The sequence below is a fragment of the Lutra lutra genome, chromosome 18, assembly GCF_902655055.1.
Source record: "Lutra lutra chromosome 18, mLutLut1.2, whole genome shotgun sequence".
In the NCBI taxonomy this organism is placed as follows: domain Eukaryota; kingdom Metazoa; phylum Chordata; class Mammalia; order Carnivora; family Mustelidae; genus Lutra; species Lutra lutra.
Genome location: NC_062295.1, coordinates 4117611 through 4135922, shown reverse-complemented (window position 1 = coordinate 4135922; position 18312 = coordinate 4117611). Strand labels below are relative to the sequence as shown.

The 18312-nt window shown below is 44.1% G+C and overlaps 1 protein-coding gene across 1 annotated transcript in view; it reads left to right on the top strand.

Moving 5' to 3' along the window:
- The window catches only part of LOC125090880 (ectonucleotide pyrophosphatase/phosphodiesterase family member 7-like), a 29810-nt gene extending 13123 nt beyond the window's left edge, over positions 1-16687 (top strand). The window contains exons 2-6 of the mRNA XM_047714082.1: positions 2254-2399; positions 10151-10777; positions 12644-12881; positions 14260-14383; positions 16211-16687. Coding sequence (XP_047570038.1) covers positions 2254-2399; positions 10151-10777; positions 12644-12881; positions 14260-14383; positions 16211-16265 — 1190 coding nt within the window. The 3' untranslated portion in view covers positions 16266-16687. The remainder of the gene's footprint in view (positions 1-2253; positions 2400-10150; positions 10778-12643; positions 12882-14259; positions 14384-16210) is intronic.
- Positions 16688-18312: the final 1625 nt, after the last annotated feature.

The window sequence follows — 18312 nt, the reverse complement described above, 5'->3', positions numbered from 1 at the left end:
ACAACATGGATGAACCTGGAAAACATAAAGCTAAGTAAAAGAAACCAGACACAAAAGGTCACATATTGTGAGATTTCATTTCTATGAAACGTCCAGAACAGGTAAAACTATAGAGACAGAAAGCAGATTAGAGGCTAGTAGGAGACGGGGGAGTGACTGCTTGGGTACAGTCTCCTTTTGGGGTGATGAACATGCCCTGGAACTAGAAAAAGGTGATCACTGCACAACATTGTGACCATACTAAATGCTACTGAATTGTATACTTTAAAATGTTAATGGAGGGGCGCCTGGCTGGCTCAGTAGGTTAAAGCCTCTGTCTTCGGCTCAGGTCATGATCCCGGGGTCTCGGGATCGAGCCCTGTGTCCGGCTCTCTGCTCCGCAGGGAGCCTGCTTCCTCTTCTCTCTCTCTCTGCCTGCCTCTCTGCCTACTTGTGATCTCTGTCAAATAAAACAAATAAAACAAATTTTTAAAAAATAAATAAATAAATAAATAAAATGTTAATGGTGAATTTTATGCTAGGTGAATTTCACCTATTTGAAAAAAAAAAAAAAAAAAAAAAAAAAAAGCATGGGCTGTAACCAAGCCTCCTGGGTTCAAAGGCCAGTTCTGCTACATGATCTTGAGCAAACTCTGTGCCTGTTTCCTTAAAGGGGGAAATCTCTAAAATAGGGGCTATAATAGTAGACACCTCACAGAGTTGTTGGGAGCATTAGATGAGTTAATCCCCCTATAAATTTAGGAAATGTATTGGTTTATGACATGACAGTAAATATGTGCCATGCTTTCATCACACAAACCCTACCTGCTATTATTCAGGCAACCAAGGCCAGGCAGGTTAGGGGCTTATTTAAGTTCACACAACATGTTCAAAAGCCAAGCTGCGGTTGGCACCCAGCTCTCTTGGGCTCTTAAGTCCATGCTCTTCCCCTGCTGACCATCCAATTTGATCCCTGACCAGGAATCTTGACCCCAAAGCCCCAATCCCTGACAGCAGCACAACTTCTTTTCAGTGCCCCTAGCATGATCTACCTACAAGACAGAAACACTAAAGCAACAACTGTTTTTGCTTCTTCCCACCTGAAAGCCTTGGCCATCCTAGGGGGATTTTACCCACCATCAGCCTGGCAATGAGTCTGAGCTAGTGGAGAGCTTTCCCTTCTTGGTTCCCGTGACCATCAAGTTCTAGTCACAGAATGTCCTGCATTGATTTAACTTGGAAATAGGAAAAATCGTCACTATCTTATAATCAGCAGGGTCACCCAGAGGATTCTGTCCAGCAGGTAAGGAAGTGTACTCAGCTGTCCCCTTGGATCTTTTGGTTCACTCTTTACAGTGTCCCCCAACACACACTCCTCTTTTCCCTGGTACAGTTTAAGACCACAGGTTTTTTTCTATATTGGTTCAATTCTTATGCTTTCAAGAATAATCTAGCTTAGGGTGCCTGGGTGGCTCAGTGGGTTAAGCCACTGCCTTCGGCCCGGGTCATGATCTCAGGGTCCTGGGATCGAGCCCCGCATCGGGCTCTCTGCTCAGCTGGGAGCCTGCTTCCCCCTCTCTCTCTGCCTGCTGCTCTGCCTACCTGTGAACTCTCTCTCTCTCTCTCTCTCTCTGTCAAATAAATAAATAAATAAATCTTTAAAAAAAAAAAAGAATAATCTAGCTTAATCACATTCTCCAACATCTGTTTTCCCTAAGTAGAAAGAAGTAAGTCTATAGCCATTTATGTCTAGAAATCCTTCCTGATTCCGTTGTTTTCCTCAAACAGTATGGGAGTCCTAGGGAAACCCCTGGGATGTTTGCCAAGAATTAGGTCCACTGGATATTTAATACTGAATCAGATCATCACAAGCAGAAGATAAGGAAAATCATCCCACAGGAAATATCCAAATTCTAGGCTCTTACCTTCTAGACACAGAACAACCCAAGTAACCTGACCTCCCCTTGCCCTGCCTTCCCTCCCATATCAGGTTCCACAGCCAATCCCAGCTTCCTCCAGGACTGTGAGGTCTGTTCCAGGAACAGATCCAATCTGGCAGTTGTGAGATATAATTAGCCCTTCCTTTATGCCTACCAACATTTGCACCTCCAGAGAACCAAGTCAGAAGCCCCAGGGTAGCCGCCCCGAGCAAAAATCCCCCAGAAGAAGTAGGCCGACCAGAAGGGTATTGAGAGAGGTCTTAAGATCACTTTGATAGCCCTGGCAGTATCCACTCACAGAACTTCTCAGTACCTTCCCTCTTTCATTCCCAAGGTCGCTGGATTGAAGATCATGGAGTCATTCACAACATGATGTTTAATACAGAGACACAATGGAAGTACTCCTTCAAAACTACACAGAACAAGACTGAGTGGTGGGACAATGGTGTTCTCCCCCTCTGGATCACAGCCCAGAGACAGGTACTATCAGAAACCCTGGGTTGGCTTCCAGGGATATCGCCTCTCATTCCTAAGCATGTGGGATGAGGGTTGGAAGCTGTGACCTTGAGAAAGTGACTTAACTTCTCTAAACATGTTTCCCTAAATGTGTAATGGGAATAATGATGATGTGCTTATGTAATAGATTTGATGTAAGTATTAAATGAAATATGCATTTAACCATTATCAGTGGATGAGTCTCCATGAGGGCAGAGTCTGGCTGAATCGCGATTGTAGCTCCAAGGTTCACCATAGGGTCTGAACTCAGCAGCCCTTTCATAAATATCTGTTTATACACTTGCCTCAGACGTAAGCATAAAAGCCCTTAAGAATGAAGCTGACCATTTAATGAAGCTTTAGACCATGAAAAGCTCTGAGAACATTCACTTGAAAGGATCCCAGTGGCCATTTACTATTGCTTCAAAAAGGCAGAAATCAGAGCTGCATGTTTAAGTCCCAGCCCCAAAACTGCTGTCAGCTTTGCATTTTCTTAAACAGCTTCCACAGTCATCGCTTCAGAGTAGAATCTTCTCTCCCCAAGACACCAGCCTTTGCTCCAAAGATCCCCTTGCACTGGAGCTTCATCTCTGTGCTCCAGCATACAGAGTGTGTCCTGCTGCAAGGTGGTGTGCTGTTGTCGCTCAGAAGGCAGGCTGTGAACTTGGACTCCTGGAGAAGGATCTGGCCAGCTCTACCTTTCTCCAGCTGCCTGTCTTTGGGCAAAACCCTCCTCCCTGTGCTTGATTTGCCCCACCCATAAAATGCCCATTACGAAGGTTAACTGAGATAATGCATGTAACATGCTAAAAACCAAATGTTCAAAAACTATTAGTCATTAAAGGAGGCTGAATCATTTTAGCACTTCAGCTGGTCACTACAGCTCTAAGCCAGAACTGTCCAATGGAACTTTCTTTGATGATAGACATGTTCAACTGTGCACTGTCGAACATGGAAGCCACTAGCCACACGTGGTTACTGAGCCCTTGAAATGGGACTAGTGAGACTGAGGAACCAAATTTTTTTTTTAAGATTTTATTTATTTATTTGACAGAGAGATCACAAGCAGGCAGAGAGGCAGGCAGAGAGAAAGGAGGAAGCAGGCTCCCCGCTGAGCAGAGAGCCCGACGCGGGGCTCCATCCCAGGACTCTGAGATCACGACCCGAGCCAAAGGCAGCGGCCTAACCCACTGAGCCACCCAGGCGCCCCGAGGAACCAAATTTTTAATTGCATTTAATTTTTATTAATTTCAATTTAAATCTAAATAGCACATGTGGTTACTGACTACCGTACTGGACAGCATAGCTCTAAATGAATCAAAGGGGGTTGTCAGTGACTCTATCTCAGCTTCATTTTTCCCTTAACTGTTATGCTCTAGATTCCTTCCTCTTCTGTCACATTTTTTCACTTTAAGGCAGAAACCATGCAAATAAATTCTGCCCCCTCAAGAAAATAACACCAATAACACCTTCTATGTGCCTAGTACTGATTTAAGTGCTTTACATTTATTAATTTATAACAGTTCTTAAGTAGGTGTTAGGATCATGCCCACTTAACAGGTGAGCAAACTTTTTTGTAACTTCTAAAGTTACAAAGCTAGCAAGAGGCAAAGCTAAGATTTTAACTCACTCAGGGTTCAGCAACTCTTAACTCTTAACATAATATTACTTCCTTGGCTGAAACATTCAGCCATGGGTTTTTGTTTTTTTTTTTTTTTTTTTAAAGATTTTATTTATTTATTTGACAGAGAGAAATCACAAGTAGGCAGAGAGGCAGGCAGAGAGAGAGGAGGAAGCAGGCTCCCTGCTGAGCAGAAAGCCCGACGCGGGGCTTGAACCCAGGACCTGGGATCATGACCTGAGCCGAAGGCAGCGGCTTAACCCACTGAGCCACCCAGGCGCCCCCATGGTTTTTTTTTTTATTTTTTTTAAGATTTTATTTATTTATTTGACAGACAGAGATTACAAGTAGGCAGAGAGGCAGGCAGAGAGAGAGAGGAGGAAGCAGGCTCCCTGCTGAGCAGAGAGCCCGATGTGGGGCTCGATCCCAGGACGCTGAGATCATGACCTGAGCCGAAGTCAGAGGCTTTAACCCACTGAACCACCCAGGCGCCCCCAGCCATGGGTTTTATAGTGAATCACCTATTTGTCCTGCTCCTAGGGAGGTCTGGGCGGTCTTCATTAATTTAGTGTTCAAAACCCAGGGCCTTTCTAGTCTCCTGCTACACTATTTGTTCATTGGCACAAGGTTTCTGGTAGCATTCTTTCCTGTAGTTTTTCTTATTCATGGTTCTTGTCTCATTGCCATTTATTTTCAGGACTCTGTTTCCTTCTGCTCAATTCATAATCAGAGTGTTCTTTCTCTTTGCTGAATTCATAAGTGGTTGTGCAAAACAGGATCTGGTGCAGGGCCAGACAATTGACAACACGCCATGGGTTTGGCAAGTGAAAATCAAGCTGGTATATCTCATTCTACCACTGACATCTCCTGCCATGGGACAGGGCCACTGGCCAGCTCCCCAAGGAGTTGGCAGGAAAGCTGCTGCAATCAGAGCAAACCTGTGGCCCTAGGTCAGCCCCGCAGTAACAGCATACCAAATGGCCCTAAATGTCATTCAGGGGTCCAATTACCAGGCAGAACTATAATGGAGTGGCCTAACCTCTAACCATCACTGGGAAAATCCATCCTTCTCCAGCTGGGCTTTGTGGAGATTGATGCATTCACCTTTAATAGGACTAAAATGTTTTCCTTCCATGACATTAATGCTGCCAGAGTCTAACAAGATACATAAGAATTGACATGCGTTGTGGATGATGCCTAAAAGATGGGATTCCTGGCCACCTTTGAGTCCATTATTCATAGTCCAAGAACATATCCACACTCCAGCAGGACTTCAGTAATGGTCAGGGTATGAACGGAGAGGGTCCATTCAAAGCAAGCTCAGATTTTAAATGAGTATGCCTGATAACGGAATATAATTAATGGCTGAAGTGGTTCACCAAGTTCAGAAGTCCTAATCCTCAGAGAAAGGCAGGCAGCCATGACATTAAGACCCAGAAAAACCATAAAAACCTAGGAGCATGTATCACCTTCCTGTGGAGGAGCTATAGAGCGTATTAAGGAGTGAAATGGCAGAGGATAATCTGAGTGAGATCCCCATGGCTTCCAAAAGTCTGTATCAGGACCAGGGTAGGCTATAACCAGGAGGGGATTTGGAGAGAAGGTGGGGAGGGCAGCTATGATTTTCACTGTAAGCCGAGTCTCATAGACAATAGCTTCCAAACTTGGAAGAGCTGTGAGCAGGATGGTGCCAGCTGCTTCTGCCTAGAGCATTAATAACAAGATAATTCATTCCAATATTGGCCCAAACCATGTCTTTATTATGCATCATAAAGGTTCTAAGAATAATGATCTGACCTGTGAAAGGGTGTGGGAGGGGGAGAAAATAGAATCTTGGCCGTCTGGTTCCTTCTGTTCAGTGACTCCTCTAGAGCCCAGAAAAGCAATGAAAACAACTCAGATCAACCTTGACTTCTGAATTTCACATACATAGAGTCCATGTCTTTCCACCCAATCACTTCCTAGAAGGAGGAACTCCTTTCCCTAAACCATTACATACTTCCCACCAAAGCACAACCATGACGAAATGTTCGGAGGCCTTCCTAAAACACATGTACCTTGTGACTATTCACTCTGTCCTAAAAGAAGAGACAAGACAAAACGCAAAACCAAACTGAAACTTCTGTTCTAATGATTAGTTCTGAGGAGTTTGGTGGACTCTGTACAAAAGCAAAGGATTTTGCCTATAGGAAGTACCAACTCTTGTTTTAAAAAAGCAACTTAAGAGTAATAGCCACATTGATGCAACACTACACTAAGGGAGAATAATGAACCTAATAAAACCCGCGATTTTCCAATTGCTATTGCTACTGGAAACACTGATTATGCTAATTAAAGGGTAGAATAGTAAATACCCACTCTTTTGCATCCAATTAAATGCTCAGATTATTTCTCAGAAGTATTTGTTGAAAATAGCACTTTTGATTATCCCGGGTCCCAAATAGAGTCGTGTGTGTGTGTGTGTGTGTGTGTGTACACACACACAAACATACATTTCTTTCTGGAGCTCCTTTCATGAAACAGTTTAACTCTTAAAATCCCTAGTGGGCAAAGTGAAAAAAAAAAATCACAGTTTCCTAAGACTACAGCTTGAGATATTTTTTTTAAAAGATTTTATTTATTTATTTGACAGAGAGATCACAAGCAGGCAGAGAGGCAGGCAGAGAGAGAGGAGGAAGCAGGCTCCCTGCTGAGCAGAGAGCCTGATGCGGGGCTCAATCCCAGGACCCTGAGATCATGACCTGAGCCGAAGGCAGTGGCTTAACCCACTGAGCCACCCAGGCGCCCCCAGCTTGAGATATCTTTAAAGAAGGTGTGTGTTGAGGGCGCCTGGGAGCCTCAGTAGGTTAAGCGACTCCCTTCGGCTCAGGTCATGATCCTGGAGTCCCGGGATCTAGTCCCACATCGGGCTTCCTGCTCAGCAGGGAGTCTGCTTCTCCCTCTGACCCTCCCCTTTCTTATGCTCTCTCTCTTTCTCTCATTCTCTCCATCTCTCAAATAAATAAATAAAATCTTAAAAAAAAAAAAAGAAAGAAAAAGAAGGTGTGTGTTGAGAACACAGCACAAGAAAACAATTTCAAGTTAGGAACTTCTGAGATTTAACATGCAAACATCAAGAAGTCAACTGGATATGCAGAGCTGCCTAAGTCCCTCATAATGCCAATGTCAGCTTATTCTAGATAATAAAGTAGCCAGTCAAACTATGTTCTACAAAATGTTGAAAGTTTTATCCTTCCAGTCAATTCCATACTTCAGAGCAAAGTCAATTTATATTAAGTTAAACAAAGTACCACCGTTAAAAACTGAGAATTATGAGTAATGCCAATCAGAAATGCAATAAATAAATATTAGAGGATTTGCAAGTTAAAGCAACCATAGAAATTCTATTATCAAAAATGAAAATGTGTTGCCTGAAGAGATTACAAATAAGATGCTGGAACCCAGAAAAGAAAGAGCTTCTATAACTCTTTACATAAGTTAATCAGGAGTGAGAATAGGATGGGTTTTGCACCCACAAAAGGAGATGTGATTCATGCATTCATTCAAAATCCACTTAACCAGCAATTACCACCTACTCTGAGCCAAGCCCATTCCACGTCCCAGAAAAAGAGTCGTCAATAAAATCAACATGGCCCCTGATCTCATGGAACTCACATTCTAAGGGAGGGAAATAGACGGTAAACAAGAAACACATTAAGATAATTTCAGATTGGGTAAAGTACTTTAAAGAAAATAAAATTAAATCACATGAAAGAAAATGAACGCTGGAGGCCAGAGGGTCCAATGTTTCACCTATAGCAATGGATAGCAGAGCTTCTGGAGCCTTAAAAAGTATTTAGCATTAAAACTTCTATCTTGGGGCACCTAGGTGGCTCAGTCATTAAGCATCTACCTTTGGCTCAGGTCATGATCCCAGGGTCCTGGGATCAAGCCCCTCATCAGGCTCCCTGCTCAGTGGGAACCCTGCTTCTCCTTCCCCCACTTCCCCTGCTTATGTTTTCTCTCCCACCGTGTTTTTCTCTGTCAAATAAATAAATAAAATCTTTAAAAAAAAAAATCTTCTATCTTGAGGTGCAGCGGCTCCATCAGTTGAGCATCTGCCTTCAGCTCCATTATGATCCCAGGGTCCTGGGATTGAGGTCCACGTCAGACTCCCTGCTCAACAGGAAGTTGGTTTCCCCCTCTTCCTCTGCCCCACTGCTTCCTTGTGCTCACACTCTCTCTCTAATAAATAAATAAAAATCTTTTAAAAAATTTTCTATCTTATTTCAAGCTTCCTAAAAGCAGAGCCTGAGGCAGGGATTTGGTGAATATAAGGCACTAAGGGAGAGTTCTCAGGAGATGGGAGTGAGGGAAACTGACAGGGCAGGATTTGAAAGAAGAGAAGGGAGCTATGGTTGCAGTTAGAGAGCAGCTTCAGCCTAATCCCACAGAGCTCTGGAGCATGAATTACACCCCCATGCTATCCCATCCTGAGGCAAGGAAGCTGGTCTTTGGTCCTCCTATCAGTCAATCACTGGCCATAGGCAGCTAGGAGTGAAGAAGCAGTATGGAACACCTTACCAGGTGAAGCAAGATTTGGCCACTTAGCCGAAGGTAATTTTCCAGAACATGGAACAGCTGAAGTGAATGTGAGTGCACTGGCCCAACAAGGGAATCTGGGTAGAAAACCAAAAGCATCCCTCATAACTTCCAAATTGCTTTCCTGCTTCTCTCTCTCAAACAGGACATTCTAAGTTTTGTCATTACTCATGGATATAATTTTCTGCTCATTTGTCAACCAAATAGCCACAACCCAGGTGCCATTATCCCAAAAACCTTCCTGGTCATTTATGCTCCATACCAAATCAATATAGTGACACCATCATCACCCTCGGTTCTACTAAAATCAATGAACTTTTGTGTTTTTCAGAACATCCAAATATTGGGTGGTAGAGGAAGTGTCACAGTACAGCCTTCAAGCTAATAGCTTTACTGAGACAAAGGAAAGTACTTGCTCCCCAAATAAGTAGGACATTCATTCATTAAACCAAAATCCACTGAGCCCCTACTATGTGCCATGTCCTGGTCAATGAGCTGCTTTACAACAACAAGACTTTGTGAGATGTGCCCATCTCATTGTTAATTCATTGGTGAGCAAACATAAAATTCTTTTTTTTTTTTCCTAACAATTTTACCAAACTTTGTCAAACTTTGTCAACCCCCTTTCTGTTTGGGGGATCACTTAAGAATATTTTCATTACTTTGACATCATGTGTGTTGTTAAAACAACCTGATTTCTGGTCCAAAGCTTTCCTCTAGCCCTTATTCCTCCTCCTCAGAAGTCCCAAGATCAAATCTCTTTGGCTCTGACTGGGACATGGGCCCAAGGCTGAACCAACTGCTGTGGCCAGTGGAAGTAGTGTCCTCCGATTGGCCAGGCCACAACCAAATCCCACCTCTGGAGCCTGAGTGGAAACAACACATCCCAAATCAGTCATGAAGCAAGGGCAGAGTCTCTAGGGGAAGTCAGGGTTCTCTGAACCATTGGAGGGGGAGTGGGTGCTGGGCTGGCAAACATATTAAGTGTTCACTACACACATCGGGGAAGGCTTTGTGGTGGTTTGCTATACCTGGAGGCAAACAAAAGAGTGCCTACCACAGGCCAAAACACAATCTCTACCACTTTATCTTAAAGTTAGCTGACTTAATCCTCACAAAAATAACATCAACTTTTTGGCATTTTACGTGCGGAAACACGAAGTATAAGAGATTAAAGAATTCACTCACCATCACCAAAACAGAATGTACCAATTTTCCTCCATTCCAAGGAACTTCTTTTCACTTTGCCATGTCTGAAGCTGGAGTGCATCTCACCATCAGTGGAGTGTCATGGTTTAACTGGCAGCACTTGTTTTCTAGTAGCACATAAAATAATAGCATGTCTTGCAATGGTGTTATAGATTTGATGAAATCCTGGTAAAACCAGGAATGAAGTCCAACGCCTTCTGATTCCAAGTCTCGCATGTTCTCTATATCTCTGGACTAGGGCAGGGACATCAACAAGCCAGGCTTTGCTTGTTATGAAAAAGATATGAGAAACAGTCCTGATAGAATTTTCTTCTTATCCTTGCAGGGGAGGAAGACGGCATCATTCCACTATCCTGGAGGAGGTGCGAAGTACAAAGGAGAGGCTGTCCAGCGGTCCCTGGTAGAGTCTTACACTCACCCAGACAGCAATGAGACAGAGTGGAGGGAGAACATTGACATTGTCATGAACTGGTTCACTAAGGAAGATTTTGACTTTGTCACTCTGTACTATGGAGAGCCAGATAACGTGGGACACAAATTCGGGCCTGAGACAGAGAACAGAAGGGTGATTATTCAGCAAATCGACAGAACAATCGGGTACCTGGTGGAAGCCATTGAGAGGCACAGCTTGACCAAGAACCTCAATGTCATCATCACATCAGACCATGGCATGACCACAGTGAAAAAGAAGCCCAACGTCACTGAGATCCTCTTGACTAACTATATCAAGTTCAGGGACTTAGTCAAGTTTGATATTGTGGATTATGGTGGCTTTGGGATGCTCCTGCCCAAACCAGGGCAAGAGGAAGCCGTTTACCAAGCGCTGAAGAATGCACACCCTCATCTCAACGTGTACAAGAAGGAGGAATTCCCAGAACGCTTCCATTTTGCTAAACACCAGCGGGTCCTGCCAATCGTGATGTATGCTGACTCTGGTTATAACATCAATGGGGTGAGTTGATTCTAAAATGAATAAAATCATCTTGGGTCTTGGAGACAGCCTCTAGAGAGAAACAGGTCTGAAAAAAATGAAAATATAAGTTGTAATCCACTGTTTCCTAAGTGTTCCCCATCCCTAAGCTCACATCCCACCCAACCAACCCTGTCCCATGTTACCACTATGTAATAATAATGACAAACATCCCTTCCTGACCAAGGCCTTGTTCAGCGCTGTACTAAAATTTTAACATGAATTATTTCATTTTTGTTTTCCCAGCCCCTAAAGATACTCTTATCTCCCCCCCATTTTAATGAAGAATAAACCAAAGCTAGAGAAAAGTGATTTGGGATTAAAAGTAGATCCACCAAAAAACCCACCTGCTGGTTCCCCTTTGCACATATCAAAACTAATAATGAAAATAATAAGCAACCCTGTTCACAAAATTATATACAAATGCTCATAGCAGAATCATTCAAAATGACCAAGAAGTGAAAACAACCCAATTGCCCATCAGTTGATAAGTAGATAAATGAAATATGGTATATCCATACAATGGAATATTATGTTGCCATTAAAAGGAACAAAGTACTGATAGATGTTATAACTTGAATGAATTGTGAGAATACTATGATGATGGAAAGAAATTAGATACAAAGGACTACATACTGTCTGATTCTATTTAAATGAAATGTTTAGAATAGGCAAATATATAGAGAGAGATCACAAATTGGTGATTGTCTAGAATAGGGGGTTGATGACAGGAGAAAATGGGGAGTGACTGCTGAAGGGTACAGGGTTTCTTTTTGGGATGATAAGTGTTCCAAAACTGATTGTGGTGACAGTTCCACACCTCTGAGAAAAATTTTAAAATCTTCAAATTGTACATATGGTATACAAATCATATCTCAAGAAAGTTGTCATGAAAAATAAGCAAATCTAAAGAAGAAAATACCAAAATCAAGGCTAATTGTGAGACATAAGTGAGGTGGTCTGGTTTTTGTAAACTACCAACTAATGATTCATGGCAGAACAAAGTTTAGGTGCTATTTAAATATCACATGACAGAAGACCATCCCAGGTATAGCTTGGAGAATGCTTGTCCTAGGCTACAGACAGGAGTTAAACATTATAATCATGTCTGCAATCTGTATACTCCCATATTGCTACAAATTCAGAGTATAACAGGTATGAGAAAACTCATAAGGTTATTGTTTAATATTGGTGGAAATAGTCACAGTAAAATGCAACAATTTATTGATATTTTGCAATCTCTCACACAGCCCAGAACACTGACAATATGTGCCCAAAGCTAAGGTCTTGCCAAGAAGAGATTCTAACGTCACTGGCCTCTTTGTAAGCCTGGTTCATGATATAACAAGCTGAGAGTGAGGTGAAGGGATTTAACGCAATAGTCACATTCCCAACAGAACCAGCCAGGTTTGAGGGAATAGGGAACCTTCTGAACTGGCCGTTAGGCAGAAAATTCTTTGAATCTCAGTGCCTCTCACTGAATACACTTCTCAGATCCCCATCCACCTGCCTGCTTTGGTGTGCACAGTGAAGTAGGTGTTACTCTTCTCTCTCTAGGATTGAGGAGGTGGCAAAACACATGAGGCCATCACCGGAGATCCTGTGTTTGAGCTTATTATTATTATTATTGTCAGTATTATCTTCTTGCTGTGTCTAATGGGTATGCTTTCTTTATTCTCTTTCTTAAAGATCTTTCATTCCTTCCTCTTTTCTTTGGCCCTGCAGAGCAGTGTCCTTCCTTGTCATTTAATTTTTCAAAGATCTCATGGATCTGACATGCCTGACATAAGGATAGTTTTCTTTCGGGGGACTGGAATCTAAAATGGCTTTTTTGTTATTATTTTTCAGCGACTTATAATATATTTCAACAAGGGAGATCATGGCTTTGATAATGTCCACATGGACATGAAGACCATATTCAGAGCTTTTGGGCCAGATTTCAAGAAGAATCACGTAGCTGAGCCTTTTGACAGCATCCACATCTACCCACTCATGTGTAAGCTTCTGGGGGTTACCCCTGAACCCCACAATGGCTCCCTGGCCATCACCCAGGAAATGCTTGTGGACTCACAGGACCAGCAGTCAGGTGCGATACAAAAACAACCAACAGAAAATTGATGGCGTGCTCTGTCCTGAGAAAAGCATCAAAAGGTTGGGGTGGGGGTGGGGGTTAGTGGCAGAATCAAGCAGAATAATCCTGTTTCCCTGATAGCTTTGGTGCTCCCAGGGCAAGACAGCTGCAGCTCTAAACAGATAGAGGAGGAAGTGGGGAATCCCTCCACATGTTGGTGGCATTTCACATAGTGCCTTTGGGGCAAAAGGAACCCTCTGCGTAGAAAATGTCAAGTGATAATCCTTGTCCTCAGAAATCGCACGCAGTCTATACTCTGACGCCCCTTCAAGATACAGAAAAGCAGCCTTCATTCAGCAACTCAATCCTTGCTGGTGCCTGAAAGCAAGCTGCTCAAAGGGGAAGAACGAAGCCTTACCATTCCACTCACCGCTGAAAAAGGGGGGAAGGAGGTGGTTCCTGTAAATAAGGTTGCTAGTTCTTAAGACTTCAAAATCTTAAAGGCGAATGATATAAAGGAAGAATGGAATCATCTCTGAGAATTCAATTGTTTGCAAACACTGGCCAGCTTTTCTTCTGCGGAGAGAAACTTGGGCGCGGCTCAGTGATTTTTCTTTTTTTTTTTTTTTAAGATTTTGTTTATTTATTTGACAGACAGAGATCACAAGTAGGCGAAGAGGCAGGCAGAGAGAGAGGAGGAAGCAGTCTCCCCACCGAGCAGAGAGCCCCATGTGGGGCCCAATCCCAGGACCCTGGGATCATGACCTGAGCCGAAGGCAGAGTCTTTAACCCACTAAGCCACCCAGGTGCCCCATTGGTGATTTATTATACTTGAAATAACTATGCTCAATTAGAACAGAGTACACAGGACACTCTTTTCACTCTAAGCCACTGCCCATGATCTTCTTGTGAACTTATAGGAAGCAGGCCATTTTGTAGGAATCTAATTAAATGAATGACAGTTCACCAAATTATTGAGGATTTTTTTTCTTTTAAGTTTTAGAGTGTTGCTAGAACTATTCGGCCCCTACCGCTGTCTCATAGCCCACTGGGAGCCTGCGGTAAGGTCTTTGGCTATTGTCGGTTATTGATAAGCAAAATGTCCCACCAACTGATGATTCTCAGCAAATTGGCTTTTAGCAAATTGGTCACTTGGCAAAGTGGTCATTAGGAAAATGGGTCATTTGGTGAATAGGTCGTTTAGTAAATCGGCTTTCAACGACTTGCCCTACAAGGTTTCTTTACAGTGAGCACTTTCTTGGGTTAAATGTACATTTCATTTCCATAATTAATATTCACCAGAGCCTGGATGGAAAACTTCCCACGGATACAGGAGCAGCCAGAACAGCCTCTTAATAATCAGACAATTAAAAACCATCTGATATTTTATCAGGAGCGGAGACACAGAAGACATCGGCTCTCCAAAAGGCAGTGCTTGGTCTCGCGATTGTCACAGGAATCCTTGCAGTTCTGTTTGTTGCTAGCGTGACATACACAGCCATTCGTCGGAAAAAGAAGTAAGTGTTCTTTGGGTTTCCTGTGGTTAATCAGGGCACATTGTAATAATCCACTTCAACCACTTCCTGCATGCCAAAGGGGATCCAGCACTTTGAGAATCCAGCAACAAGACCAGGATGTTTGATTTGCGACCTGAGCAATCACTCAAGGCCCAATGCTCAGAAAAGTCCCCAACCTGGTTTAATAATCTACTGTCACCATTTCAGAATTCTTGATTTTTTTAACAAGGACCCTGCATTTTCATTTTGTACTGGGCCTCCCAAATGACATACCAGTTGTATTAGTTTTCCACGGCTGCCATAACAAATTACCCCAAACTACCTGGCTTAAAACAACAGATATTGTCTCACAGACCTGGAGGGTAAAAGGCCAAAATCAAGGTGTCAGCAGGGCCAGGCTCCCTCTAAAATATATAGGGGAGAATCCTTCCTTGCCTCTTCTAGCTTTTGGTGCTTGCTGGCAATCCTTGGTATTCCTCAGTTTAGAGATGCATCATTCCTGTCTCTGCCTCCATCACCACATGGCCATCTTCTCCCTGTGTCTGTCTTTACATGGTGTTCTCTTCTCTTATATGGACACCAGTCATGATATTTAGGGCCCTCTATAGCCAGGATGACCTCATTTTAATTATATCTGCAGACTCTATTTCCAAATAAGGTCACCAGTACCATAAGGTCCTAAGTACCAAGGATTAAGGTTTCCAACATACTTTCTGGGGGAGTGGGGGAACACAATCCAACTTGTAACACTGGTTCTGCCACCAACCAAAGCATTATAGAGCCCTGATGCACCTCTTTCTATATCTCAATAATTACATCATTAGACTGAGCCACCTACATTCCTTATTATACCCAACCCTGACCATTCTTCTGCTTTAACAAAGCTCTTTTGTCAATAGAGCGGGAGCCTCCTGAACACTATAAACAACCTAAGGAAAGTCAGAACTTTACTTAACCTTAACTCCATTACAAAGCCTACATTTAACGTAATTTATATTTGAACTATAAAAATTTCCTATAAGTTGAAACATGACCTATAAAGGTCTCTACACCCTGAAGCAACATTTTAAAAAGAAATCAATTGGTCCTTTTCTACAGAAACCATTAGCTATAGGAGAGATATAGGAAAAACTTCAAGGTACTGATTAAACTGCCATGCCCACAGCATAATTTCTAAAAAGCAACCATTCCATGCAGCTAAAATGTATTAGAGGGTTGTGGTTGTTGGTGTTGTTGTTATTGTTGTTGTTGCTGTTGTTATTAAAAGCCTCAAATCCAGAAGCCAAATCTGTAATATAGTATGTGCACCTACATATCCCCTCGATGCTGGCAGGACTGTGGGATGTGTCCTAAAGCCTCTCTTCATATAAACACTCCCTAGAATTTGTAGTTTTTGTGTTAAACGGCAATCCTAATCTTCACTTATACCTGAACACACACCTATGAGGTCCCTGGATGTTGAAAATGACTTCAGTGCCTTGATTCTTCTAGATTCAGATCTGAAATTTGTAACTTTATGACCTTTGTCCCTCCCAAGAGCCCACACACCAAAATAAAGGCTTCTTCTGTGTGCAAGTCACTGCTATGGCTCACTTGGGATCCTTTCCCAATCTACCTCCCATCTATGGCATCAGGAAAGGTTGAACCAGCCTAGATTTATTAATATCTTAGAATAACATCATACAGTATTACTTATTATGGCATTGACTCTACATGCCCTTTTGCTCCTCAGAAGAAAGGCAATTAATAGCGATTGTATGTGTTAACAGAACAAGCCTAGTATTTATGAGTTTGACCCTTTCCATTGGTTTTCATTGTCTACTGCAGGCAGAGAGCTGATCAAAACAGCAGAAGTGGACCAATCCACATGGCCCAGTTCTGAAGCTTCATTCCCTTAGGACCAAGACTCAGCCCTGGTTGAGACATTGTCATATTTCAGGTGATTCTACCTCAGGATATTGTGACTGAGAGGATTTCTGCAACATCAGTCCCAGAAACCATTAATTCTGGGTAAAGACAGCAATAATCACAGTCCACCCTCTTTATTTAAATCAACAGTGTTGGGCTCCTGGGTGGCTCAGTGGGTTAAAACCTCTGCCTTCAGCTCGGGTCATGATCTTGGGGTTCTGGGATCAAGCCCCGCATCGGGCTCTCTGCTCAGCAGGGCGCCTGCTTCCTCCCCTCTCTCTCTGCCTGCCTCTCTGCCTACTTGTGATCTCTGTCTGCCAAATAAATAAATAAAATCTCTAAAAAAAAAAAAAAAATCAACAGTGTCAAGGGAATAAAAGACATCATTCTTATGTCGGATCCTGTGCTCACTGGGTGCTGGTGTTAGAACAACATATAGGAGGGGGCGCCTGGGTGGCTCAGTAGGTTAAAGCCTCTGCCTTCGGCTCAGGTCATGGTTCCAGGGTCCTGGGATCGAGTCCAGCATCGGGCTCTCTGCTCAGTGGGGAGCCTGCTTCCTCCTCTCTCTCTCTCTCTCTGCCTGCCTCTCTGCAAACTTGTGATCTCTGTCTGTCAAATAAATAAATAAAATCTTAAAAAAAAAAAAGAACAACATATAGGAGAATAAATGCATTCAATTAGAATTAATTCTCCTCTCTTGTTCTCATAGCTGAGCAGGGCTCAGTGTTTTTCATCTGAAAGGGGTAATAAGATTTAATCTGCCCCCTCATCTACCTTCTGCAAGTATATTTAGCAAATTAGCTCTGGACTCTTCCAAATGGAGTTTTATGAGAGATGCGCTAAAGTGAACATGCTAGGCTTTGAACACAGCTCAGACTCCGCAGGCAGCGCCCGTGGGTTGCTGTCTACCCTGCCTTTCACTCCAGACACAGTAATGCCTAATGGAAATAATTATTATTTTTTTCTTTTCTTCCCCATCCTCACCATCCCCAGCAGCCCTCTTACTCTCCTTTCACACTCCCTTCCCTCCAAAGTCAAACTTCTACTCTAAGTCCTCCTACTTCCGGGAGCTCACCTGCACGACAGGTGGCCAAGCCCGTCCACACGCATTTGTGTGGTAGTTAGTGCGGTGCCTACTTCCGCGCGAGCTCCTGAGCCCCTGAAGGGCAGGGACCACTCCTGGTTTTCCTCACGGTTGCATCCCCTGACAGCACTGGGTATGCAGTAGGTGCTTAATAAGTGTCTGGTGAAGACAAGACTGGATGGGTTAGGGGCAGACCCAAAGGCAGGAGGAGTTGGGGGGGGGCGGTCCTGCCTGGTGTTGAGCAGGTCATGGAAAGGACGTGACCTCAGGCTGACCTTGCCAAGCTCCTCGCGCCCTCCCGACTCTGGAGAGCACCTCAGCGCATGGCTCCCACCACGGGGGCCGTTCGAGGTCGCCGCGGCCGGAACAGGGCACCGCGCTGTGGAGAGCACGCGGACCGCAGAGAGGACTAAACCCCGCACGGCTTCCAGGGGGAGGTTTAAGATTCTGGCAGAGGGGCGCACCTCACAGCCCTCCACTCATCTTGCGGCGCCCTGGTGGGTCAGGTCTGAGAACCTACGTTCCCTCGCCCATTAACCGCGCCACCTACCCACCCGGAGCGGCAAACCCGCACCTTGTCTTGAAGGGGCGGCGACGGCCTGAGGCCGCCAACCACCGGCCTGAGGACGCAGCCTTGGAACGTTTGGGCCCTCAGGCTCCTTCGCTCCCAGGAGCGCAACTGGGAGAGGGCTACGCATCCGTCCACTCAGCCAAAAAGACCCTCGTGAAGGCGAGGGAACAGCGAGAATGTTACCTTGCCCTTCGCCTGACTGGAAGCTACCGGAGAGCCGTAGCCTCCCGCCTGCCCTCTCTTGGCGCCAAAGCCCTGACTCCTCCCTTCAAGCCCCAGGCCCCGCCCCGAGCCCACCGTGGCCCCGCCTCCCCACCTCCCACACTCCCGGCGGCTCCTGGCCCCGCCCCCGGCCCCTGCGCAACG